The 27,637-nt window shown below is 42.1% G+C and overlaps 2 protein-coding genes across 7 annotated transcripts in view; one reads left to right on the top strand and one right to left on the bottom strand.

The window, feature by feature from the left end:
- The window catches only part of DNAH9 (dynein axonemal heavy chain 9), a 241,202-nt gene extending 236,296 nt beyond the window's left edge, over positions 1 to 4,906 (top strand). For both annotated transcript variants that reach the window (XM_074319350.1, XM_074319351.1), the window contains one exon: positions 4,431 to 4,906. In XM_074319350.1, coding sequence (XP_074175451.1) covers positions 4,431 to 4,658 — 228 coding nt within the window. In that variant the 3' untranslated portion in view covers positions 4,659 to 4,906. The remainder of the gene's footprint in view (positions 1 to 4,430) is intronic.
- Positions 4,907 to 6,811: 1,905 nt separating this feature from the next.
- ZNF18 (zinc finger protein 18) lies at positions 6,812 to 27,352 on the bottom strand. 5 transcript variants are annotated; one of them, XM_074319352.1, is made up of 7 exons: positions 27,247 to 27,352; positions 21,098 to 21,600; positions 19,692 to 19,881; positions 19,182 to 19,273; positions 13,588 to 13,672; positions 12,791 to 12,901; positions 6,812 to 8,101 (listed from the first exon to the last, which is right to left on the bottom strand). In XM_074319352.1, exons 2-7 carry the CDS (start codon positions 21,485 to 21,487, stop codon positions 7,314 to 7,316), a joined length of 1,656 nt encoding a protein of 551 aa, XP_074175453.1. In that variant the 5' UTR covers positions 21,488 to 21,600; positions 27,247 to 27,352; the 3' UTR covers positions 6,812 to 7,313. The 5 variants fall into 5 exon arrangements, with proteins under 5 accessions (XP_074175453.1, XP_074175454.1, XP_074175455.1 ...); XM_074319353.1 differs by having other exon boundaries at positions 12,791 to 12,898; XM_074319354.1 differs by having other exon boundaries at positions 13,588 to 13,666.
- Positions 27,353 to 27,637: the final 285 nt, after the last annotated feature.

The following is a 27,637-nucleotide window of genomic DNA, read 5'->3' as shown; positions in this document are numbered from 1 at the left end:
AGCCAACCCTGCCCATACCTTGCTTTAAGACTTCTGGCTTTCAGAACTTGAAAGAATACATTTCTGTTGTATTAAGCCACCAAATTTGTGCTCATTTGTTTCAGCAGCCCTAGGAAACCAATTGAGAGCCAACAAAAGGACGGTAAAGTGGAACAATGTTTGAACAGCCTGAACCTTGAGAAGGAAGCTGACTTCTCTCTCTCCACCTGAACATTTGTACAAGATTTTGTCAGTGGAGATCACACATGGATTGTATTAGGGGTAGGTTGGTGCAGGGAGAGCCAGAGCTAGGATACCAAAAACGCCAAAATGAGAGAAGTTTAAAAAAAAAAAAAAGGTAGGAAAGAAGTGCAAAAGGCAGAGCAATGGCACTTGGGGGGGGGGGGGAAGGAAAGGATATTGATTCCAAACATCTACCTCCAGTTTTTCATTACCTTGTTTCTAAGCAATAATAATAAAAATTTTCCAAAAAGCAATATCTGCCAAAAGCTCTTATTCTCACAGTGTCTATCCCAGAAAGATTTCATCAAAAGTGAAAGAGTAAGGATGTCCAAAAGTCCTCTCCTCCATGAAACAATAAGAATACTGGCCAAAAAATATCAGAATCAACTTTTTCAGAGTTCTGGAAATTAACCAAAGGCTTTCAGTAATCCAAGGAGTGTTTGTTGAAGAAAACTGGCTGAATCTCAGTAAGAAGAGCAAACTTTGTGGCCTTTTAACTTGCCCTATTCCCACCTAAACTCTGTGGTAGCCTTGACAACCAACAGGCCACCGTCACAGTGAAAACAGCAGCCTAGCAGCCACTGGAGGGAGCAAAATGGAGTTGTAGTGCTTCCAAAGCCCCATTCCCAGAAAACTGTCATTATTTTCCCTGTCTGGTGGTCTCATAGAAGACCCCACTCACAAGTCTGTCTTTATTTGACCTGAGTTAGAGTTTACCCAGGGCAATAGCCTTTCTCCAAGAGCATTTACTGAAAATAATCAAAGACAGCTGTTTAACATTGAAGCGTGCCCGAGGCAGTAGGTAACAGTGGAGCAAAGCAAAGGATAGCCAGAAACCTTAAAAGGAGAAACCGGAAAATGAGATGTTCATAGGGACTTTGTAAACCCCCAACGTGTTCTTGGAAAACTAGAAGGCTATGCCCACGTGCAGAGCTAATGCACACACTCAAGAAAGACCTGAGAAGGCCATAAGCTCTCACCTCTAGCTAACCTTGAGGCTCTGTGAAAGCAGGAAGTGAAGGCTAAAGCAGAGTTTTAAATTGTTTGGCTAAGCATTGAAGGCATGCCCCCAACACACACACAGCCTCTGAGCAAAGACTGTGAGACTTATTGTTCCAGGCATTTAAAAAATCTCTGTCCAAGTATTTGCTGATCACTAAGCTAACTGAGCAGGACACTTCAGTGGCCACACATGACAAAGAATACAGACTTCAGAGAATCAGTTCAGAAAAGTGACTGAAAGACAACAAACCCTATGGAGGGAGAAGATCTGATTCCCAGAGTTGCCATATTTTATTTTTTATAATGTTCAGTTTTCAACAAAAAATTATGAGACGTGCAAAGAAACAAAAAGGTATGGCCCACACACATGGGGAAAAAAGCAGTCAACAGAAATGGTCCCTGAGGAAGTATGAAGGTGGACATACTAGAAAAAGACTTTCAATCAGCTAGTTTAAATATATTCAAAAAACTAAAGGAAACCAGGTCTAAATGACTAAAGGGAAGTATGTGAGCAACGTATCACTGAATAGAGAATAGTCATAAGGAGATGGAATTATTTTTAAATATTAAATCTGGAGTTGAAAAGTATAGTACTTAAAATAAAAATTCAATAGAGGAATTCAACAGTAGATTTGAGTAGGCAAGAATCCCTAAACTTGGAAATACATCAATTGAGTTTACCCAATCTGAGAAACAGAAAGAAAAAAGAATGAAGGTTAGTGAACAGGTTAGAAACCTGAGTAAACACCATCAAGCATACCAACATATGCCCAGAGGGAGTACCAGAAGGAGACGAGAAAGAGAAAGACTATTTGAAGAAATAATGGCCAACACTTTCCAAATTTGATGAAAAACATTACACATCCATGAAGCTCCACAAAATCCAAATAGAATAAATTTAGAAATCCGTAACTAGACATGTTATAATCAAACTGTGAAAAGATAAAAACAAAAAGAGAATCTTGAAAGCAGCAAGAGAAAAGCAATTCATCACTTACAAAGGATCTTTGATGACAGTAACAGCTGATTTCTCATAAGAAACCATGAAGGCCAGAGGCAGTGGAATTATACAAAGTGCTGAAAGATAAAGACCGCCAGCCAAGAACTCTATATCCAGCAAAACTATCTTTCAAAAATAAAGGAGAAAGGAAAACATTCCAAATTTAAAAAAAAAGAAAAGTGAGAGAGAATTCCTTACTAGCAGACCAGCCCCACAAAAAACACTAAAAGTCCTTCAGGATGAAATGGCAGGACACTAGAGAGTAACTCATGTCCACATTGAAGAAACAGAGTACCAGTAAAGGTAATTAGGTAATTGCATATGTAAATGTAAAAGCCAATACAAATGATTTTTTTTTTACAATATAACTTCCATTTTTCTCCTGTTTTAAAGGACAACTGCCTAAAGCTATAATTATATGTCTGAGTTGACAGGCATAAAATGTAATAGATGGCATTTGTATGATGAAAAAAGTACAAGTTCTTAAACAGAGGAAGAGGAAGGAATGGAACTATATAGGAGTAAAGTTTTTTGTATGCTACTGAAATCAAGTTGGTATTAATCTGAAACAGATTTTTATATATTAAGATGTTAATTTATAAACCACTAAGAAAATAATTTTTAAAACATAGTGAAAGAAATAACAAGGGAATTAAAATAATATACTACTATATATCTGTTTAACACCAAAGAAGGCAGTGATGGAGGAACAGATGAAATAAGACATAAGACACAAAACAAATAGTAAAATGGCAGATGTAAGTCTTACCTTATGAGCAATTACATTAATGTAAATGGATTAAACACTAAAATTAAAAGGTAAAGAATGGCGGAATGGATTTTTCTAAATGATCCAACTATAAGCTCTCTACAAGAAACACACTTTAGATTTAAAGACACAAATATGCTGAAAGTAAACAGATGAAAAAACATGCCATTCACACAGAGAATTCAACCACAATTAAAAATGTCAATACCCCACGGCTAATGGTGACTGCTAATGGTTACAGCTTCTTCTGAGGGTGGTGAAACTGTTCTGGAATTAGAAAGTGATGATTCTACATTAAAAAACATTGACTTGTACATTTTAAAAGGGTTAGTTTTATGGTATGTGGGAAAAAAGGTTCTATCCCTGCTCCCACTCCCTGCCATAAACACTCAGTTATGGGGGCCAAGGAGGTCCCCCTTGTTTCCCTCAGTTCTGTTACTCGTCATGCCTCTCACCAGCCTCTAACAGAACTGAAGAGGCACATCCTTACCTTTAAATGCATTTCATGGAAAATAAACCAAACTCTATTCATAGCCCAAGGGGTTCAGAGTCCCTTGGACATAGGCGAGGAATCTGTGAATCACTCTGGATCAGCATTTCCCAAAGCACGTTCCATAAGACACTTGTGCAGTGGGAAATGAATAGATTGCAAAGAAAAGGGTCTTGTTGGCAAGTAAAGTTTGGAAATACCAGGTTAAATGAAGTTAAACTGTTTTCTTTACTGCTAGGACTTCTCCTTGTGTTCAGTGCACTAGCTTCAAAGCCGGGGTATAGTAGCATCATCTCCCAAGCTTATTGATAAAGCTTATTTGCTTCTCAGAGCGTTTCTCAGGACTAGCAGGAAAAACTGCTCTGGACGGCTCTATTGAGACATCTCAGAAAACCTTAGAGAGACCCCAAGTGGAAAGCTACCGAAAGGCCACGTCCTTGTTCCGTGAGTGAAGATGGAACATAGCTCCATCCACTCAAAAAGTAAAAATGCACCAGACGGTGGATGAGGTCACATAAGAGACTGGAACAGGACATAACCAAAGCTTTAAAATCCCAAGTATTTGCTGGTAGCTGTGTCTTACTCATTTTTAAATCCCCAGCACCTAGCATGACATCTGGCAAATGGTTACATATGATATGAAATGTCACCTTATGAAATGAATGAAAAATAAAACTAGGAGAGACTGAAGCTTCAAAGGGATTAATTTGTGTATGATAAATATCAGCTTTTGGAACTCTCCTTCAGAGTGATTCCGGCCAGAAAACCGCAGCACTGTGTTTTCCACATGCATTCCATCGTGGCTCACTGAGAGAACCTGTGAGGGCTTAGGCATAAAGACAGCCGGCCCTGCCAGGCACATCTCCCGGATCTTCTGCCAGGAGAAAGCTGGCTGGCTGGGCTCTGGGTCTGATCTAAGGTGGCTCTTCTCGTGTTCTCGTCCTCAGGCTGGGATCATTGCAGAGGCAAAGCTGAAGGATCTGACACCCCCCATGCCTGTGGTGTTCATCAGGGCCGTTCCTGCAGATAAGCAGGATTGCCGCAGTGTCTATCCCTGTCCTGTGTACAAGACGTGTCAGCGGGGACCCACCTACGTGTGGACTTTCAACCTGAAGACTAAGGAGAAGCCATCGAAGTGGGTTCTGGCTGGAGTAGCTTTGCTTCTCCAGATTTAGCTTCCTGCAGAGCCCCTGAGAAAACAAGGCTGGGCTGGAGACTGCCCAGAGCGATAGTGTGTGTGTGAGGGGGAACCACAGACAGAGAAAGGTAAGAAAGCATCAGCATTCCCAATTCTGTAGAATTCTTTTAGGGAACTCGGAGAGAAGTGCCTAAGGTGAGGCTGAGCTGGGGCAGTGTGGACCCAGGAGCAAGGCGAGGCGTTTCATAACACTGAGCCCTACCTAATAAAGGGATTTATTCTTCAGTTGTGTCTGGTCCAGGCTTTGAAAGCTGCAGCGTCATAAATGGTCCGAGAGAAACAAACACCGGGCGGCCTGACATGGTTACACGGCACCTCTCTCAGTGCCTGAGCCCCTAGCTGCTCCGTAGACTGGTGGCATTGGCGTCACCTATAAATCAGTGTGCATTTTAACAAGCTCCCCAGGTGATCTGTGCGCACATTATGCTTTGAGAAACATTACTCTGGACCGGGGGAGTCATCAAACTTTTTCTGTAAAGGATCTCAGTAAATATTTTAGGCTTTGCAGGGCATATTGTTTTGCCACTTTGCCACTGAAGCCCCACAGCAGCTATAGACAATAAACAAATGGGTGTGGCCACATTCCAACAAAAGTTCGTTTACAAAAACAGGTGGTGGGCCATGTTTTGCTGATCACTTCTCTAGAGGGTAAGGGTGATAGACTGGGGTGCCAAAAAAATGTATACACATGACATGCATTCATCTTTTGTTATCAGTATATATTGAGTATTACAATTTTAATCCAGTTCCTTCCTTTCTTAAAATGTGTATACATTTTTTGGCACCCTCTGACTATATATGATATTTATCCTTCATTAATTCACATATCCATTCAATCAATTTTTATCTAACATCTATTTGCTGAGAACATAACTGAATGACAGGCTGTTTCCTATACCTCTGTCATCTGTCAGATCATTAAGAGGGACCCAAGGAGAAACCCTTCACCTAAAGATGTTTAACCTAAAAGTTTTCTAGAATTTCCTCTGGAATAAATTTGCTCTGGCATACCAAGGAGCCCCCCCACCCACCCGTGTTTTAATGAGTTTTAAAGAGCTCTATGTTTGATAAAAAGAGTCTGGGAGGACCCAGGATAGCTTCTAGGACCACCATTCCCACATATCCTTGCAGACATTTTCTGGATTAACTGCTACCTTGAGCAGCTGTCAAAATCCCCTGGAGGGCTTGTTCAGAGAAAGACTGCTGGGCCCCGCCCTTCAGATTTATGACTCGGGAAATCCAGCAAATTGCCGATGCTGCTAGTCCCAGAGCCACACTTTGAGAACTCATTTAAAACGGAAAACCCTCCATCCTACAAATCTCTGCTACGTATGCAGAATGTAATGCCAATGCCTCCATGATTTTCCTGCCTTCTGCCCTGGGGTTGCTGCATCCCCTAAAGAGAGTCCTTATTCACCTTCGTGCTATATGAGAGTTAACAAATGTCTCTGGAATCCAGAAATTTCAACTTCAGTTTTGTCTCATCAGCCAGCAATGTCCTTCCTTTGCTTGCCAAGAACCAGCCGTCTCGCCTACAGGTTCACGTTTTCAGGGAGATAGCGCTGTCCGTCTCATTCGCACCCTCACCCAAACAGTGACCTAAGAGCAGGCCGGGGGAGGACCCTGGTGGGAGGAAGTCTCATGACATGAGAGCAGGACACTTTGGGGCATGTGACTTTTGAAGACGAGGACCAGTGGGCAGGTTAGATACACGTGTTAGTAAACCTCTGCACAATACTATAAATTACATCAGTACTAGTGATTTCTTCCTACCGTAACACCTACAGACAAAATAATAGAGATAATAGTTTTAAAGTGCAGATTACTTGCACAAAAATGATAGCCTGAGGGGGGTGCCAGGAGAAAGAGGGGCAGCTTGTGGTGTGCAAGCAAGTGGGAGGTGAGCTCTGTCTGTCCCACACCAGACAGACTTGAGACCAAGAATGCCCAGCACTGGCCACACTGTCACATCCGGGCACCAGGCTCGCACTTTCTTACCCTGTTCAGCTGGGTGATAAACTTGATAGGTTTGGACAGGATGATCCAGTTGCTCAACTACCATTTAGAGTCTTTTATGAGAAAATGTATTTTGAGTTCCAGTCAACACACAGTGGATGCTTCAGACACAAATAAGAGAGTCTGCTAAGTTTACTTAAAATGGGGACAGTCGACATTAATTTTGCACCCGTATAACAAAGAACACATGTGAGCTCACTGACCCTCTATGCTCCCCCTTTTGTAAAAACGCCTGCCCTAGAACCCCAGTTCCAAGGGCTGACACAAGGTTCTTCCCGAGAGCAGCAGCTGTGGCTAATCCAGTTAAACTCTTGCCAGGCAGCACTTCTAAAACGGGAGCTCTCTAAAAGGGATCGTTTTTCCCCCATCTCTTCCCAAAAGAAGAGACGAGGTGAAAGGTGGCATTTCTTCCTCCTGATGCAGAAGCAAGAAATGAAACCAGCGTGAAATCCAATCCACAGGCCAATTATCCTCCCAGTCCAAACCCACGTTCAGGTACTCCTCTGTAATCCATGCAGAAAAGAGACCAGGGACACCCTCGAGGAGATGCAATTTCTCCTGATGGAACGAAGTACTTTTTAATGGACCAGGAGATAGAGACGGGCTGAAAGCATGGCTACTGGAAGGGCTTCTTTCCTAAATGGGATCTTTGATGTTTATCAAGGCTCGAGCTCCAGCTGAAACTTTTCCCACAGCGGGAACATTTATAAGGCTTCTCTCCTGTGTGAACCCTCTGATGTCTATTAAAGTTTGATCTTTGAATAAAACTCTTTTCACAGATGGGACATTTATAGGGTTTCTCTCCCGTGTGGATCTTCTCGTGGTGGCGCAATCCTGAGAAGTCACTAAAACCTTTCCCACAGTAATCACATTTACAGGGCTTCTCTCCTGTGTGAATTCTCTGATGTTTCACAAAGTCTGAACTCCGCAGAAAGGCTTTTTTGCAGGTGGGGCACTGAAAGTATGCCTCTCCAGTGTGAGTTCTTTGGTGAAAAACAAGCTGAGAATTCCTGTAAAAGGTTTTCCCACACTCCTTGCAGGTGGGGAGTTTCTGGGCCATGGGGGCTCTCAGCTGCCCTTTCGGGGAGGCCTCTCTGGCCTCCTCAAGCCACAGCATGGACAGTTCTCCAGGATAAGCATTAGGCAAATGATGACCTAGCTGTTTCCCAGAATTCCTTTCTTGAGGAGAGAGCTGTCCCCCTATGCCCTCATCCCGCAGGTTTTCCTGAGCCTCGTGAAGAGTCTCTCCGTCTCCAAAGCGTCTTGGCTCATCCTCACTGAAGAGACCACTCAAAGCAGCCTGAGAAGACGCCTCTTCTGAGGCATGACAGGAGGCAGCTGGAGGTTCCTGGTCCCTATAATTTTCCAAGTTTAGGTTCTCTTTGTCATTCTCCTGTCTATCTCCTGAAAGAAGAAAGAAGATTTGAAATAGCTCAGTAAATCGTATGCCCTGTTTTCTAACTCGTATGTCAAAAAGAGTCATCATAAAACAATTATTTTGCCAAGAGGGCATCAGTGAGGAAGAAAAATATCATCCAGCCTAGAGCCTGGCATTCACGTCACTTGTGCTGGGGTCCAGGCTAAGTGATTCAGCTCTGGAGCTGAGCAGAACGTCTGGTAGCAGAGGAGGCTTCCCACAGCGCTTTTCTGACCCCCAAATAAGCATTTTTTAAAACTTATAGTTGACATACAACCTGTTAGTTTCAGGTGTACAACGTCGTGATTAGACATTTATATGCCTTACAAAGTGATCACCACACTAAGTCTAGTAACCATCTGTCACCATACATAGTGATTATGGTATTAGTGACTATATTCCCTATGCTCTACATTGCATCCCCATGACTTATTTTATAATTGGAAGTCTGTACTTCTTAAGCCCCTTCCCCTTTTCTCCCACCTCTCAACCCTCCTTCCTTCTGGCAACCATCAGTTTGTTCTCTGTGTCTATGACTTTGTTTGTTTCATTTTGTTTGTTCATTTGTTTTTTAGATTCACATTAAGTAAGATCATATGGTATTTGTCTTTCTCTGTCTGACTTATTTCACTCAGCACAATACGTTCTAGGTACAGCCATGCTGTCGCAAGTAGTAAGATTTCATTCTTTTCTACGGCTCAGTAATATTCCATTATATTTGTGTGTGTGTGTGTGTGTGTGTGTGTGTGTGTGTGTATCACATCTTTATCCATTCATCTGTCGATGGACACCTAGGTTGCTTCCCTACCTTGGCTATTGTAATAATGCTGCAATGAACATGGGGGTACACATATCTTTCTGAATTAGTGTTTTCCTCTTGTTCGGATAAAATACCCAGAAGGGGAATTGCTGAGTCATAAGGCAGTTCTATTTTTACATGCATATTTATTAAGGCCCATGAAAAACAAGTGTATTATATGAGAGTGCCACTTTTCAAATGATTGGTTTTTATATGAACATATGTAAAAGATAAATATGATCACTAAAAATGATTTGAAAAGTGTACAGAAGAAAATCAAATCAACCTTAATCATATTACCCAGAGGTAACAACTACAGTATACATTTCCTCCCAGTCTTTATTTAACCTATACATATATATGTATGTGTGTGCTTTTTCCTGACATAATCGGTATTATATTGTATATACAGTTCTTTATCTTACTTTGTAGCGTTTAAGTTGTAGATTAGGCCGATTTATCAATTTCACATGGATTGTCCGATTCACAATAACACAACATTCATGAAATGCATCAGTGTGTCATTTTACTCTGGTTGCAATGCACAGGGAGGTTGTGGCGTGAAAGCAAACCCCTCAGTCTGTGCTTTAATTCAGCATTCAGTTGTGCTTCATTAACTTGCATAACAGTTAAAATTTTGTTTTTCTCCTCATAACTTGGGTTTTTGATTATCAAAGCTTAATGATGCATAAAGATTTTATTTTTGTGATAGAATTTCTTTTCAGTTTTTATAAATTACTTTATTCCTGAAGATCTAAAGAAGTGATTTATCTTTCTCTTTCCTGTACTAGTGTCTTTCAGTTATCTGCCAGAGGCCCAGGCATGTGCTAGAGAAGTACCCCTGAACTTCTTAATTCACAAAGCCTTAGAACATACTCCTCTCAAAAGGCAAAGGTATCTTCTCTTGTCTTTAAAGAATCCTTTATAAATATCATTTTAAAGAGCTGAGTAATGATCCATCGTGGAGATGTATTAAAAACACATAATAAACATGTAATTTTTTCAAGAGTTCTCCTATTGTGGAAATCTAAGTTGTTTATTGTGTTTTTATTATTATAAATAACGCTGTGAGAAGTATGTTCCTTCAGAAAATTTTGCCCACATTTCTGATCAGTATCTTACAGCAGGTTCCTTTAAGTGGAATGACTGTGTCAACAGGTATAAACGTCCTTAAGGCTCCTGACACTTACTGACAAATTGATTTCCAAAACGACTATGCCATCTCCTGGTATGAGACGCTGGGCAGAGCGAAGGAGAGTGTTAATACTTAAGGATCGAATATTTTAAAAAGATTGTAAAAGATTTTCCATTTAGACCACTGAAAAATGGTTTTTCATGTTACAAGTTTTAATTCCTTAAAGGATGAATTTTTTTCACATTTATGAGCTATTTTTCATACTCTGAGACTGCTGTGCATTTTTAATTGGGAAAGTCATTTTTTTCTTATCAACTTAAATTAACTCTTTCTATATTAAGGAAAGTAATCATTTATCTGTCATGTTCATGAAAAATGTTTTTCACCCATTTAGTTACCTTAATTTTGTTTGGCATTACTTTTATGTGTAAAAGTTGTATTTTTTTCTTTTTAAATATACTCAAGTCTATTAATCTTTTCCTTAGTGATTTTTTCTGTTGCTTTTATACTTATAAAAACCTTCTCCATCCAGACAATGAGTCAAATAGTCACCCATTTTCTTCTTTATTATTTTCATATTTTATGTTTCTCATCTATTTCCAACTTATTTTGATATAAGACATACATCAAATTTAAACTGATTCCTTTTCCCAAACAGTCCTTTTCCAGATACTGCTCATTGAAGGATCTGTGCTGCTGCTTCCTTCATCATATGTGAGATTCTTATAAAGATCAGCTTCTGTTCCTAGGCTCTCCTTTCTGTGCTATTGGTCTGTGCATCTATTTATATCAGTATCCCTTTATTTTAATGATTTTACCTGTATTAAATGACAGAGTCTTAATAGTTATAGATCTAATATTGATGAACACTCTTAAAACTTTTTACTATTCTTGCAGTATTCTTCCAAATAACTACTTAAGAATCATTTTTCCAAATAATTTTTTAATGCCTTGGGATTTTGATTAGAGGTCTGAGTAAATGGTGTTTTTGAGGCTTACTCATCTGCCGGCTTGTTTTAACTAGGAGCTGTTCTTCCATAGGGTCAAATACAACAGCACATACGTGCTCTCCTGGGACTCGGCCCCCAGTCTGAGTCCAGATCTGGCGGAGCAGCTGTTATCCTTTTGACTGAACCAGTCCGTTCCTATCTTGTCACTGTTGCTTCCACATGGGTCCAAGGTCTCATCCCTGCAAACCTGGACTCCTACATCAACTTCCCACAGGGGTCCTAACCTCTGGGCGTTCACTCCCAGGCTCCCCTGCGTATTGCTACTTCCTCAACCTGCTTTCTACATATGCTCTCTCAGTAGCCTAAAATGGCGTTATCAAGGCAGGCTGGCTTTGTAGACTTCCCACAGTCTGGTTCAAGGTAAGATCTAATGGGCCCATGTCAGCAGATGGGATGAAAGGGAAAAAAAAGAAAAAAATAATGAGTGGAGATATAGTGAGTTGCTGTGTATCATATCACAAATAAAATCCTACTGCAAGGGAGTATCTGGGAAATCTCTGTACCTTTGACTCAATTTTGTTGTGAACCTGCTCAAAAAAGTAAAGTCTATTGAAACAAAAATCCTACTGCAACAAACTCTAAAGCAATATTTTCAAACTTTTTTGTCTGCTACCCATAATAAGAAATATGTTTCTGTTGAATTGCAGTACATCCACACATATTTGGAACAAAAATCTCCTGAAACAGTCTCCTGAAACACTACTTGCACTATTGATATCTAATATTTTCTATTTGCATTCTGATATTTTCTGTTCAATCTTATCATTTATTATAAATGATGGTTGCAACCTATGAAATGACCAATACTAATTGGTCATGAAATAGTTTGAAAAATGCAGCTCTGAAGGACTCCTTGTGAAATAGTATTATGATAAATACATTGCTTAAAATTAAAATCATATGTCTCATTTGATACTTGCTCTCTGGTATATTAGCAAACGAAAATAATTAATTAGATCCCACTGCGGGGAAAACATGGTTTGTCATACAGTTCCCATCCTTCGTCCTTTTCCTCCTCCAAGGTTCTGGGATCTTTTGTATACATAAAAGTATATGTCTTCTGTATATGTAAAAGTATGTGTGTGTGAGTGCGTGTAGGACAGAAAGGTTTCACATAAGTGCAGTGTTTTAGAAGAATGCAGAAGGCAAAGGGTGATTGCTTTATAACAGAACAAGTTCATATTTCTACTTCCCATCCTAAAATACATGACTGATATGAAGTATTTGTTGTTTCTGCTGTTTATGAAGATTAGCTAGGTGCATGAAGATTAGCTAAAACATGTTTTTATGTCTGTTTTATTTTGTTGAGGGTGGGTTAGTTACTATTCACTATAACCAGAATAAGGAAAATCTAGTTACTCTGAACCCTCTTGTTAGGAGGGGTACCCATGGCTGTTACATAATCTTTTTTGTTTGGTAATAGAATTCTCCCATATCTGTAGTGGTCTCAATCTATACTAATCTTAACTCGCTCAGAGAAAGACAGCTGTCACAACAGATAAGACTGAAGGCAGGAGATTCGATGTGTGGTCTTTCTTCCATGATTAACTATACGTGTCAATAGCCTATAGCCTGGGATGAGGCAACCCAATTTCGGTATTCAAACTAGACTGACCAGGTCACGACTGGTTATAGCCAATGCAGTAGAAACCAAGTCCTAATATCTCCCCTACCACCTCCAATTTAGTGACAGAAGATCAGAAATAGCTCTGACCAATGAAAGGTCACTCACCTATGCAGGTGGGTCTTGGGATCCTTTCAGAGACGTGAAGGTGCAGTCCTGCCAGCTCTTCCCCATACTCTGCTGAATTAGTCAGGTCAGGCTTGGAATGGGAAATGCCTGCTAGAAAGAGAGAATATGTGGGCCTACATGCATGGGGTAGCGGGGACTGGGGACCAAAGTGTTTTGCAAAGGAGTACCCTGAGTGGGACAGGAAATATGAAAGTTACCCCTTAAGGTAACTCATCTTAGAAGGATATGTGGAGGTTCTAAGATACCAGCACTCACAGAATAACCAGCACGTACGCTTATCTTCTTTTCACAAAAAGAAGAGTCTGGGCAAGTGGAGGAGTTCCACCACCTGGCAGGCTGGTGCGAGGGTCATGACTATGACCCTCCAGTGGTCAGTTGAGACAGTGTCATTTAGTATTAAGGAGCGTGCACTCACAGCCAGCCACAACTGAGCTCCATCGCAACTCAGCACCTGCAAGCTATGTAACAGTGAACAAGTGACTTAATCTGACACTCACCTTCATCATCTTAAGAGAGGGAATACCATCACCCATGTCACAGACTAAAGCACTTACTGTGTACAGTGCACCCACGACAGTTCTGAGGCACAGAATACTTTCAATACAAGGAAATTTTAACTGTAACTCTGCCATCTCCAACTCACCCCTGTTCTCAACGGTGTCTCTAACGATTTTCTCCACCCAGAGAACTTCAAGTAGAGAAGCTGTCTCTAAGAGTACACGGAAAATGCTTAACGGTCTTCCTACCGCCTTCCATCAGGCTAACCACGCCCTCACCTCCTGAGACCATTTTCCCATAGGTCTCCAGCATGAGATCCCAGTACTGCTCCTTCTGAGTGGAATCCAGGTGCCTCCACTGCTCCTAGGAAAAATACAAGGCTGTGACTCCAGTGAAGGTTTCTGAAGCCTGCCTTCCCTGCATAGAGGAGGCTGAGAAGAAAAGAGTTCCTCAGGATCCTGGCCAGCAGAGAGAGTAAGAAATCGTGGGAGGTGCTTCAAAGGAAAAGGCCAAGGGAAACCACAGGCCCCACGTCAGTATTTCTGGCCCTGGTTAGAAAGCACTTAGGCTTTAGGGTCTATATTTTTGTTAAGTTGTATGTATCTAAGAGTGAAGAACAGAGAAGGCAGGAGCCCTTTCTCTACTGTCCTTTTCTTTAACTCTTCCAGTGCTTATGTATAGGTCCCTGAACAGCAGGCATGTAAATAGTCCCAATATTTCATTAAAATCTGGAAATTCAAGAGGGAAAAGAAAGAAATTAAAAAGGTATCTGTTGGGAAAGCAACTGCAAATCAGCAACAAACTGGGAAGAATCACCAGTGAAGTCAACTGAGTTGTAAATCTCGCTGTGAAACATGAAATTCAAAGGAGAGAGAGACGCTGCAGCCATACACACTTGGAATCTGATAGTTCTGAGTTTAAGGTCTAACATTAAATCAGTTTGCTTCCCAGTGAGAGGGACATTGGTGGGTTCTCTACAGCCAGGTGTCCCTCTGTTATCCCCACATGTGCCTTTCTTATGGAACTGGAGACTGTGGAGACTCAAAACTGAGAATGCCATCTAACTAGGGTCTACTTTCGTGAATTCAAAATCAATCTCCCCTCCAAGAAGACAACTGTTAGAAACTCAGTTTGTACAGCGGAGTGAATAACTGCAGTCTTTAGAGTCAGACATACTGGGTTTCAAATCCCAGTTCTGCACTTTCTAGCTGTGTGATCTAGAGCAAGTCACTGAACCTTTCTGGGCCTCAGTCCACACTTAATGACAGTACTGAACTCAAAACTTGTGGGGAAGCTTAACAGAAATGATGCAGGTGTCATCTGTGTTCATCGCATGCTGTACTTTTCATTCATCACAGTTTATGAAATGTTTATGTTCATGTATATGACAGAATATCCAATCGTTTTTATATACACACATATGAGTATTTAATTAAGAGTTGGCTCTAGTAGCACAGGAGCACCATGAGAAAAGGACTGCACTGTGCTCTCCCAGTCCCGAGGGCCCGTGCAGAATAGAGCAGTCCCTCAGTGTATGTTGCCTGGGTGCAATCCACAGCTGTCAGCAGTACGTCCTCAGGCGGTGACGCATATTATCATTACGATCACATGTGGCCTATGGGATACTCCATCTCCCAGACTCGCCCCAAGGGTTTGCAGAGAGGATTAAGGGATTCTGTACACTTTCAGGAACCCCAAAGTTGATAGCCACGCATTATTGTCATGAGTAGCCAGGCTACAGGGAGCAGAAAAGAAGAAGAATGATAAGATGAAGTCAACTTCCGATTACAAATAATATACTACTCAGAGAAGCCATTCTCAATCCTAGCACATCAGAGGGAAGTGGAAATGGTTGAAAGAGAATGGAGACACCAAAAAGTCTTTAACCTTTTAACAGATACTAAGAAAAAAAGAAAGAGAAAAAACAAAAATGGAGGAGTTGAATTTTTTAGGGTGAAAAGTAACCTTAATAAATATAACTATTAACTATAACCACATTTTTAATATAAATGTTAACTTACATTTTTTAAAGTTAAGACTTGTCAGCAGTTTATTTTGTTAACCTTCTGTGAATGATGCTACCTTAACAACTTCCTGCAAATGACCAGCTTGAGCAAACCCTGCTGAATGCGAGAGTTCTCGGCCTTCGCTGTCAGAACACAGATCCCTGCTCCACATGGGCAGAAAAAAGGATGGGAAGTCCTAGCATCGTGATGTGATTGGCTGCCTGGCTTGTGGATACAGGGCCTGTTCCGTGGGCACCAAAGTAGTAGCTGCCAAGTACAGTACAAGGTAAAAAAGAATACAGCCACCAAAATCCCCAAGGGCCACAATCAGCCGTTTCCAAAACCGGGAAAGATGCTTCAGGAGGCTCTAAACCAGGGGTGTCAAAACTGTGGCCCGCGGGCCAACTGAGGCCCGCAATCCATTGTTAATTGACCCGCAGCAAATTCCAAAAACATATTTAGTTTACTTAAATAAACGAGGTGAGGCAATACGTACTTCACCTTGAGTGAGTGGCCCAGCTGTTTGTGTATTTTACCGCATATGGCCCTTGGTAAAAAACGCTGAAAAAAGTTTGGACAACCCTACTCTAAACAGTGCATCTCAAGCTGAAAGCCACAAACTTACTCAAGGAAACACCAAGCAGCTAGGGATGCTTGAATAAAACCCTTACTTAAGAGGCAAGACACCAACTGCAGCCATTTTGCTTTTTCTCATTTTTATAAGAGGAGGAAAAATCTAAATTCCTATTCTGGAAGGGCGGGCCAAGTATGAGATTTGATGGGGAAATGATCTCGGTTTTGTGTGACAACAGCACCATCGTGTGGGTTTATGAGACATTGCCACAGCTGACTCGCACAGAGAGTTCTTTGTGCTGTGTTCCTTTCCCGAAGTTTGAAAACACAGGAATGTGAGTACATGCATCCCCCAGTCTATGTGAGGTTCTAATTCAGTCACAGCTTCTAACAATTAAGTGCCACTGTGTGGGATGCTACTTCATTATTCTGGCATTATTCACCACATTCCTAACTTCTGGAAGAGATTAGGGGAAGCAATTATTTACATTTAAAAAGTCCCTTCACTTACAAAGGATTCCATTAAATATCAATGTCCTGATGCAAATAGCTGTTCTAGTTTGGGGGAAGGACATTGGGACTGGGTAGGGATGAATTTTGTTTGTTGGGTTGATCAGTTGTCTGTTAATCAGTTGTCTGCTATATAAAGGGAATTTTACACACACACACACACACACACACACACACACAATGCTGCTGGTGAGCATTTTGAATCTTTGAACTTTAAGCTATCCAGAACAAGTCACGATAAATGTCGGTATGCTATGTAGAGATAATGTTTAACTCTACTAGATAAAATATGTTAATAAACTGTATATACCTTTCATAGGAATACTCTGTACTTACCACAGAAGCAACAATAATCCTCCAAGTCTGCTTGAAATATCTGAAAGAATACCCAGTCTTTTTCACCAAACACTCTCCTGCCTAACAGCTGTTTCTGGGCACCTTGACAGCAGGAAGGACACACGGGAGTCACTAGAAAGGTATCTTCCCCTGTCCGCTCCCCAGCCCTCTGCCTGCGGTAAACCACCAAGTGGTAATGTGGTTTCTAAATCTCTGAGCCTGGAAAGCTGAAGCTTAGACCTGGTCATTTAGCACCACCTACTGGCTTCCCCACCTTCGCCCTACTTGAAATTACCTCACGAGGTATGTCCCAAGAAGAGTCCTCCGAAGGTTTAAAACAGTATTTTGAATAGGTGTATAGGTCCCTGAAAATCTTTATGTTTATCCAAATGCAACCTTTCAGCGTTGTTAACTACATAACCAAGATGAACCTGTCCAAGACTTTTGTATACAGACAAAATGGAATAACAGGGACTGGACTTACCTTCCTGCCTAAAACAACTAAAAAAGGAAACAAAATATATGCAACAATGGTTTGCAGATATTGCATGTTAGGCAGAGCAGAACAGAGATCCCTGAAAACGGAAACAAATTAAGGGAATACTACAGTTACCCAAATTTATTGGCTGTAGAGAGCATCCAGAGCAGCACTGGTAGGGGAACCCTGGCAGAGCCAGGTAGCCCCTGAATTGAGCAGAAAGAGTTCTGGGCCTGGGAAGCAAAGGTGGCTACAGAGTTAGCAGGGCAGAAGCCCAGGGTGGAGAAGCTGCCCCAAGAGAGAGAGAGCTCCAGAGATCTGCAGAGGGTCCAACTCAAGTCCAGGAAAGAACCACCCAAAAGAAGCTGAGGGAATAATCCTCTAAGGTTGCACAGTGTTAGAAATACTTCATTATTTCCAGCATCCAGAGTGGAAAATCTTGTATATCCAGAAACATCAGGTAGAGTACTCAGAAGGATATTACCTCAGTAGTGGGGAAAAATTAGCCCTAAACTAGTGGCTTCTCTGATGCCATATAACTGTCCAAGTAACTTACCCACACCCCAGAGTGGGACTCAAAAATATCTAAAGGAATGCAAAGATATGAAGCCCCTAGCAAGATAAAATTCACAATGTCTGACATACAATTAAAAATTACCAGGCATACAAAGAGGCAGGAAAATACAACTCATAATGAAACCAATCCATCCACCGAAACAGATAAATTAGTAGATAAGGACATTAATACAGATATCATAACCATATTCCATATGTTCAAGAAGCTCGAGGCAAGATTGAACACATTAAGTATGGACATGAAAGATATAATAAAGCTCCAATTCAAACTTCTAGAGATAAAAAAACACATATGAGATGCAAAATATACTAGATGGGATTAACAGCAAATTAGACACTGCAGAAGAAAAGATTAATTAACTTGAAGACATAAAAATAGAAACTATACACAACGAAACAAAAAAAAGAGGAAAAGAGCATCAGTAAGCTGTGGGACAACTTGAGATAATATACGCATACACATTATCCTTATACATATCCCACAGGTGTATTATTCTCAGAGTCCTCAAAGAAGAGGAGGGGAAACAGAAAAAAACAAATAAATAATACCTAAAATTTTTCCAAATTTGATGAAAACTATAAACTCACAGGTCCAAGATGTTCAATGAACCCAAGCACAAGAAGCATGAAGAAAATCACTCCAAGGCACATCATAGCCAAATTGTTTAAAACCAGTGAGAAAATATTAAAAGCAAGAAAGATACATTATATACAGAAGAAAGACAGGAGTACATATGACATAATTCCATTTTATATAAAATTCTAGAAAATGAAAACTCATGTATGGTGACAGAAAGCAGGTCAGGAGTTGCCTCAGGATTAGGGGAGTATAGAGAGGCAGGAGGGAAGGAAAAGAAACCTCTGGGGGTGACATATGTTTATCTTGATTGTGGTCATGGTTCCCTGTTTGCATATATGTCAAAAAATATACCAAACAGTATACTTTAAAAATGTGCAGTTTATTGTTTGCCAATTATGCCTCCATAAAGTTGGTGGGCAGAGCAGAGGTGAGATTCACCTGTCCCACATTAGATACAAACATTCAAAATTTCAAACTGACTCCAATGTGAGAGGCCTAAACTAGAAAATGAAACAGTCTTTTCATAGCATAACCTAAAGACAATAAAAAAAGAGAGAGAGAGACAAGATTGCATCTTCCCAGCAGCTTCTTCCAGGACCCAGATTCCATTACTCAACATGACAAGTAGGAAACATTCTGCCTTAAGAAAAATATTGAAACTCAGGTTTCATTCCACAGGTATTGTTCTTGTTATCCTTGTAAGCCATCCTTTCTACTCCACTTCGAGAATCCTTCCCCTTTTAATCCTCCTCACTACTGACACACCCTTAAAGCCTGGTTCAGGGGTAAGAGAAGCAGGGCGACCCAGCTCACCTGAGGTGCTGTTTGGAGAAGTGAGGGTCCGAAGTCCTGGTCTCTGAGGAGCCTGTCCTCAGGCTGGGCAGGAAGCTGGGAAGCAGCCATTGCTGAAGTGAGAAACAGGAAGTTTGAAGAACTAGATGCCCTCCTCAACCAGTCCCCAGATGGTACGGCTAAAAATCTTCACAAATTAAAACTGATACCTGTTTCACCATCCATGATTTCAAGACTTATATTCAGCTCCCTGACAAACACCAACTACCTCTAACCTTCCAGTCTCACCCGTATTTTTCTCCCTCCTCTTTCCTCAGAACCAAAATCTCAAAGGTCTGGCCCAGTCATCAAGTGGTTTAAATTACAGGCTTTGGATCTCCAAATCAGGGTGATTCATGTAGGTTTACCGTTTCTAAAGATACCCCAATCTGGGCAGCATTATCATTTTCAACCCCCTCTTAGGCCTACTAATCACAATCCCCAAGTTTCTCCAGAAGAGCACCACACACCACCATGAATAACTGTACCCACCTAATTCTTGTTCTGTGTCAGACTCCTCTTTCACGATGTGGCTCAGTGGCTCCCCCGGCCCGGAGGGTGAATTCTGAAGTCCCAACTCCTGAGGCATCACTTCAAGATGGGACTCCACTTCCCCCACTTGGCAGCTGGCAGATTCTACCTTCTCGGATAAGATGTCCTGTCCCAGGACTTGAATGCTGATCTAGAGACCATATAGTACAAATTACTCAAAGATCCAGAGTGAGGGTTTCTGAGCTCCAAAGGGAACCTTCTATAACAGATCATAAGACGTGGACATGGGAAAGAGAAAAACAGCTTCTATGTTTAGTCCAGCAGGACCCAGTGAGGGAAACATCCTAGAGGGGCCAAAAGCTGAGGCCTGAACCAGGTCTAGGACACCTTCGAGAAATGCCACTGATACTGTGTTTCTGCTGGATAGTCTCTACTTTGTTTCTACTGGATAGTTAAAACTCAGGCATCTGTCAACCAACTTCTCGAACATTCTAGACTAAAGATGGAATGGGATGGCAGACTTTATCTTCAATCCCTAATGGCTAAAAAGTGTTCAGAGTCACAGGGAATCTGAGAATTAGGTGAGGTATAGGGATACACTGATGTGGTATAGTAAGAAATATATGTTTGGTCTTTGTCCCTGGGTCCTGGCAGAGCTCCTGAAACCCTTGGAATTACCTGAAGGATGGGAGTGCAAGGAGCGACTTTTGTTATTCATGAGCCCCTTCCACCACACCTGAGTTTATGCTACTGAGGTGACTCTTGGTGGGCCCTTAGGTAGCTTCAGGATGGGGACTGATCACCAGAGGAAAGAATCAGGTGACCAGAGGGTTAGAACTTTCAGCAGTGCCCCCAGGGGCTGGAAATTTTCAATCACCACTGGCCATCGATTAAGCAATAAAATTTCCATAAAAAACCCCTCAAGTATGGGGTTCGGAGAGCCTCTGATTTGAACGATATTAGTGGACGGCGTGGAGAGGGCATGGCAGCTGTGCAACCTCCGTCTCCTCCATTTGGTTATTCCTGAGGAACAGCCTTCATAATAAACTGGTAAACGTAAGCAAAGTGTTTTCCGGAGTTCTATGAGCCATTCTAGCAAATTATCTAAGGAGAGGATTGTGGGAACCTCCAAATTTATAGCCAGCCAGGTAGTAAGTGTGGGCGGCCCTTGTGACTTGGGACTGGCATATCTGACTCTCAGCCTGTGGGCTCTGAGCCAACCCGAGGTAGTCAGTGTCAGAACTGAACAGAACTGAAGGACCCCCAGTTGGCAGGGAATTGGAAAACTGGTTGTTGGTGTGGAAAACGCCACATATTTGGTGCCAGAACAAAGACAACACACCCGAGAAGCCCCCACAGGAGCCCTGTGCTTCGCACACAGACCGGAACACGCTCCCTCCGCTTACCCACTGCCACAGTCTCCAGGGATCTCCCTTCAAGCTCTCCACGAGCGTCACCGCTTCCTCTCCGCTGCCCGGACACTGTTTCCGCACCCACATCTGGATCTCCCCAGGCAGGATAGTCAGGAACTGCTCTAACATGAGGATCTCTAGAATCTCCTCCTTGGTGTGAACCTCTGGCTGCAGCCACTGGAAGCAGAGCTTCCGAAGTTGTCGCAGGGTCTCCTGGGGCCCAGACATCACCTGGTAAGGAAACTGCCGGAAACGCTGGCGTGCAGTCTCGGGGCTGAGGGGCTCCCCTGGAGCGGCAGCATCTGGTTCAGAAAACAGGGAGTCCTCGGCCTTCGCCAGTGGCGGCAGCAGTACTCGGGCCTGCCCCAGCTCAACGGGCATCATCCAGCCTGGCAAGTCCTTTTCAGTGAAGTGTTTATGGAGGAAGTTGCCTCTGGGGAGAACCAGGTCTTCACAGAACCTCTCACAGGGACACAGACAGGGAGTGAGATTGAGTGCTACACAGAGGAAAGGGACACACTGTCAGGAAGAACCAAGTCCCATGCCCTACCTGAGAGGCATCAGTCAACTATGGATCTTTTCAAATCAGTGCACATACCATTTTAAAAGACTTTAAACTTGAAGCCACAAAGCAAACCACTAAACACCATATGTAAACTGTCACCATCCCCCTGGCCATGTTACAACATTCCCTCTTGGCCTTCAATGTCCAGACCAAGCAGAGGAACAAAATGCAGCACGTAATGCATTTGCTCTGTGGTTTTCCAGGTAAACAGCTCTTCTCAAACACACTTCTGCATCTGCATCCATGTCTGTAAACTAAACAACAAAGCTGAACCAGGATATCAATGCCCTAGAAATGAAAGCTAATGTTGAAATGATCAGATGCTTCCATAATAAATGAGGCTGAAGAGAACAAATGAACTCATCCCCATCAGGTGCAATGAAATTCCTCAGTGACCTCTTTTGAGTGCCGTGTTGAAAACTGGGAATTTATGAAAAGCCTGTCACACCGGAAATTTTCAACCTTGGGCTTAAAGGTTTAGAATAAATACTGACTACCTCAAAAACATCCCTACAGACTCGAACCAACTAATTACTACTTTATGGCGAATGGTATCAAAATTTAGAACATAGTAATTAAGATGGTGAAAAGAGAAATATTAAATGGCAAAGTTAATAAGATATTTTCAAAGAATCGTGCACTATATGTAGTTACCTTTCTTGCATGTAATAATCCTAATATTGGGTTATTGGTTCAATCTTTAAATGTTATGAAGGAGCTACACGTCACCACTTCTCCATAACACTAACCACAATAACCAAAAAACACCCCATCACTTGGGCATCTGGCTTAATGACAGATCAGTACAACACTCTAGCTTTTAAAAGCTGCTTTTTCCTTGAAGTATAAGAAGAAATGTCCTCGTCTCCCTACCACTCCACCCAAACATTTCCTCCTATATCACAAAATCATTTAAAAACCAAAACAAAACAAAAAAACCTCAAGGTACAAAAAAAGTGAAGTAAATATATTTCATTCATATATTCATGTGACAGCCAGTGTGCTACAGTGATTATATATTATGTGCTCAATAAATATGTGTTCCAGGAATTCTATTTCTGGTCATGACCAAGTAACTGGTAGTAGAGACTAGCCCATCCACTGTAAACAGCTATAAACCTAGTGAAAACTTACAAGGCAACTGTTTTCAAGCACTAGACAATGGGCAGGCAAGGATGAAATCCCCGCGAGAAGGAAAACCCATGATCACCCTGGCTGTCTTGCATGGGGACAATTTCCCAACAATGGTGCAGGAAGCTAGAGCTCAAGCAGAGATCCGTGGTCTCATTAATAAAAACTAAACTGAGGAGGCAGAGATCAGAATTTGGAGCCACTGAAGTGGCTGGAATCTGAAGAACAGGGCAGTGGAGAGGAGAGAGCTATGGAGATAGAGGCAGAAGTCTTTGTGGGCTCTTGGCCAAGGGTTAGACTGCTCATTAGCAGGATGAAACTATGCAAGGTTTAACAGAGAGCATTTGCTACCAGGTTAAGAGCAAAAGAGAGATACAAAAGGCCAATCAGTGATGAGAGACATGCAAGTTTTTGACCACTGAGAATGGAGACAGTTCTGCTTTCATTAACACTCAAGGCATCCTGAAATACCAGAAAGGTCACCTTAGGAGTGAAGATGATGCCCTTGAGTAAGACCTACTCTAAATCTGCCCTGAAAAGCCTAAAGCCAAGCCTCAACAAAATCCACAAAGGTGACCCAGTCTACTGGTCTAGTCTGATCTAGTTAGAACAACTTGGAAAACACCTTGGGCTTTCCAAAGAACTACCGTAACAAGGCATAAAAGCAAGACAACACAAGTCAAAGTTGATCAGTCAGTAACTGAACTGCCTGCTAGAACAAAACTCAACACTCTTCAGAGGAAGATAACAGAGTCCTTTGCATCAACAATGTACCATCACAATATCCAGGATGCAATCCAAAATTACTAGATATATACAAGTAAAGAAATAGGAAAATATGACTCAAAGTCAAGGGGAAAAGCAGTCAAGAGAAACCAACTCCAAGATGGCCTGAGGACTTAAAGAAAAATACAGTCTTAATGAGAGAAAAGGACTTCCCACAGAGAAACAGAAATTATAAAAGGAACCAAATGCAAATTCTAGAAAAAGAACCATCAACCCAGAATTCCACATCCAACAAAAACATATTTCAAAAGGAAAAATGAGAGTAAAGACATTTTCCAGATAAATAAGGTGGAAGAATTTTTCACCAGTGACTTCTACTGCAAGAAACACTAAAGGACATTCTTCCAGTTGAAGGGAAAGGAATCAAGATCTCCAAAAATGGTAAATATATGATGAATAAATATAAAGCACTATGCTTTTATTTTTTCTAACTTCCCTAAAAGGCAACTGACTGTTAAAAGCAAAAATAACAACAGTACAAGTAGGACATACGTAGAAGTAAAAGATATTAAAATAGCACAAAGGAGGGGATAAATGGAATCAATCTGTTGTTAGATTATTACATTTATGAACTGCTAATAGAGAAATAGGAAGTAGGAACTGAGTGGTAGTGTCAGGTGAAAACTAGGAAATATAAAGATCTTAAGTGAGAGGCAGGAAATGATAAAGGTGAATTGTGAAGTATACAGTGGTACAATATTAAAGTAGACTCTGGTAAATTAAACTTTGATAATCTAAGGATGCACACTGCTAGCTGTAAAAAATATTACACAAAGAGGTATACCTAAAAAGCCACAAAGGAATACTACAAAACATTCAATAACCCAAAATGGGATAGGAAAGGATCAAGAGAAGAATAAAAACCAGAAAGATCAAAAGGAAAAAAGACAATATGATAGACTAACACGATTTACATTAAACGTAAATGGCTAAGCACTTAAAATATACCGTAGAGATTGTCAGATTTAAAAAAGCAAGACCCAACAATATACTGTCTATAAGAGATACTTTAAATATAAAGACACAGATAGCTTGGAAATAAAATGGTGGGAAAAAGACATTCTATGCAAACAGCAAGCAAATGAAAGCTGGTATGGCTATACTGGTATGTGACTAAGGAAAAAAGAGGGACATTTCATTATGATAAAGGGATTAAATCCTCTAGAACACAAAACAACCCTAAATGTATATGTACTTAATATCAGGTCTGAAGAACAAATCCTCAATCATAGTTGGAGATTTTAACACCCTTCTCTCAGTAATTGATAGAACAAGAAGATTTAAAAAAAAATCAGTATGGATATAGAAAATCTGAACAATACTATCAACCAACTTGATCTAATTGATATTTAAACCCAACTGCAGACTACACATTCATTTCAAATGAATATGTAACAGTTATTGTATGTATTCATATTGTGTTTCAAAAGACTGGAATCTTAAAGTATATATTCTTTGACTACAGTCCAATTAAATTTGAAATCAGTAACAATAGGATATCTAGAAAATCCCAATATATGGAAATGATTAAATAACAATCTTAACCTATGGTGAAATAAAAAAATCACAAAGGGAATTAAAATATATTTTCATATCAAATGATAATGAAAATACAACATATCAAAATTTGTAGAAAACAGCTAAAGCACTGTATAGAGAGAAATGTACAGCTTGAAATGTTTCCAAAAATTAATAAATATACATGTACCCTTCACTAAATTTATTTGGCTCCTCAGTTTCAAATAACAGGTAGCAAGATTCAGATACAAGGGCCGGCCCGGAGGCTCAGGCGGTTAGCGCTCCATGCTCCTAACTCCAAAGACTGCCGGTTCGATTCCCACATGGGCCAGTGGGCTCTCAACCACAGGGTTGCCGGTTCAGCTCCTCGAGTCCTGCAAGGGATGGTGGGCAGCGCCCCCTGCAACTAAAATTGAACACAGCACCTTAAGCTGAGCTGCCGCTGAGCTCCCAGATGGCCCAGTTGGTTGGAGCGCATCCTCTCAACCACAAGGTTGCTGGTTTCGACTCCCGCAAGGGATGGTGGGCTGTGCCCCCTGCAACTAGCAACGGCAACTGGACCTGGAGCTGAGCTGCACCCTCCACAACTAAAATTGAAAGGACAACTTGACTTGGAAAAAGGTCCTGGAAGTACACACTGTTCCCCAATAAAGTCCTGTTCCCCTTCCCCAATAAAATAAGATAGCACTTTAGAAAACATTTAGGGAAAATGACATTTAGGAAAAACTATAGACCTTATACAATATTTAAATCTGATTTAGTAATTATACTCTCACATAAGAAAAATGGCTTTTTTTCAAAATTAAACTATTTTATAGAGGGTTTATGGGTTTATATTCCAAAAACTTCATAAGAGTCTGCTCATCAGAAAAAAAAATGTAAGGTTATCCCAAATGTATAGTTGTTATATTTATTAAAGTTACAACAAATTAGAATTTTAAAATGTACATCTAAGTACACCTACTATGGACACATATGTAAGTAACCTTAATTGTGGAGCACCTGCTATTGACAAAGACTCTCCTTAACCAAACTTTGGTCAAGCTCCTGAGACATCTTGTTGACTAGGCCTGGCCCTTGGGACCTGCTGGTCCAGTTTTATCAAGAATCTTGCTGGGTCCAGTTTAGGGAAGATCCTCTACCTTTGCTATCTGACCAAATTCTACATCCCCCACCCTTGGAAGCTGACCACCCTTGATATCTGATCAAATTCCTTATTCACCCTGGGCTGCCTTCAGCCAACTCCTCCTGTCAAGGAGTCTTAGCCAGAACGCCCCCTTAACCCAGATGTTTCCTTTGAGTCATTTTCCCCACTGACCCTCGCCCTACTCCTTGGCTATAAATCTCCACTTGTTCTCCTTGTATTCAATCTCTCTCTGTTACTGCAAAACCCCATTGTAGTAGAATGAAGTCGGCCTCACTGTCTTTAACAAGTGTCTTTGTAATGTTTTCTTGAACACTGTGTCTCAGGTCCACATTAGGCCCTGTTCCTGTCATTTCGAATCCTCACAATTATCCTGCAAGGTAAATATTAAAGTTTACAGATAGAAACCTCTGATTCAAACCCAGGAAGCTCCAAGGCCTGTGCTTTGGACAGCTGCCAACGTTTGGAAATTTGTGGGGGCGGCTTTAGGGGCTCTCAGTCCAGTGAGCTCGGGGGAGTTACTGGCACTAAGCGCCCTGGATTCCAGGGCTGCTCAAGCCCTGCAAGGCGCTGGGCAGTGCTGCCCACCGATGTGTTCTCCAGCCTCCGCCCCCAACTACCACAGCACCCTGGGGAGCGAGACACCGAGCATCACTCCATCAGGGTTCCCTCCTGCCCAGGCTCAGTTCCAGCCTTTGGGGGAAGACAGGAGGCAGGGGCCCGATTTTGGTCCCAGTCCGGACAGGTGGCTGGAGTCCGGCGGGGCCCACAGGCTCCGGGACAGAGAGCTAGGTCGGGGTACAGGAGGGTCCACTCACAGCCCCACCGCCCCTCCCCCGCAAACGCCGCGGCACCGCGCACGCTCCCAAGCGCACAGCGTGCGTCCACAGACCCCGCCGCGCTCCCAGGGGCCCGGCCGAGTCCAGCGCAGACACGGGCGGCGTCAGGCCCCGACCCCGGGAGGCCGCGGCCGGGTCCGCCCAGCCCGCGCGCGCTCACCTCGGCCCGCGGCGCCGGCTCCGGGCGCACTTCCGGGAGACCTGCGGCTGCGCAAGCCTCGGGCGGCGGGCGAGACGCGGGCAGCTACCGGGCTGAAGGGGCGGGGGGGCGGAGGCAGGGCGAGGGGCGGGGCCGGAACTGGGGCTCGGGCTCTGATTGGCCACTCGGCTGAGCAGTGGCCGCTCGCGGTCTCCTGCAGCTGGCCGTTCAGTCATTCATTCACGTTTCGTGCGTTCGTTTAGTTCTCACCAAACCGACTTTTATTGAGGCATTAGTTTGTTCCAGGCACTGGGCCAAGCACTGCGAGGGCCACAAAGATAATTCCCTTGTGTATTCCAGACCCCTCTGCCAGTCCCACACCCAAAGCTGAAACTTTGCGATCATCCCCGGT

This window comes from Rhinolophus sinicus, linkage group LG15 (genome assembly GCF_036562045.2).
Source record: "Rhinolophus sinicus isolate RSC01 linkage group LG15, ASM3656204v1, whole genome shotgun sequence".
Taxonomy (NCBI): domain Eukaryota; kingdom Metazoa; phylum Chordata; class Mammalia; order Chiroptera; family Rhinolophidae; genus Rhinolophus; species Rhinolophus sinicus.
This window is presented reverse-complemented; position numbering and strand designations above follow the sequence as displayed.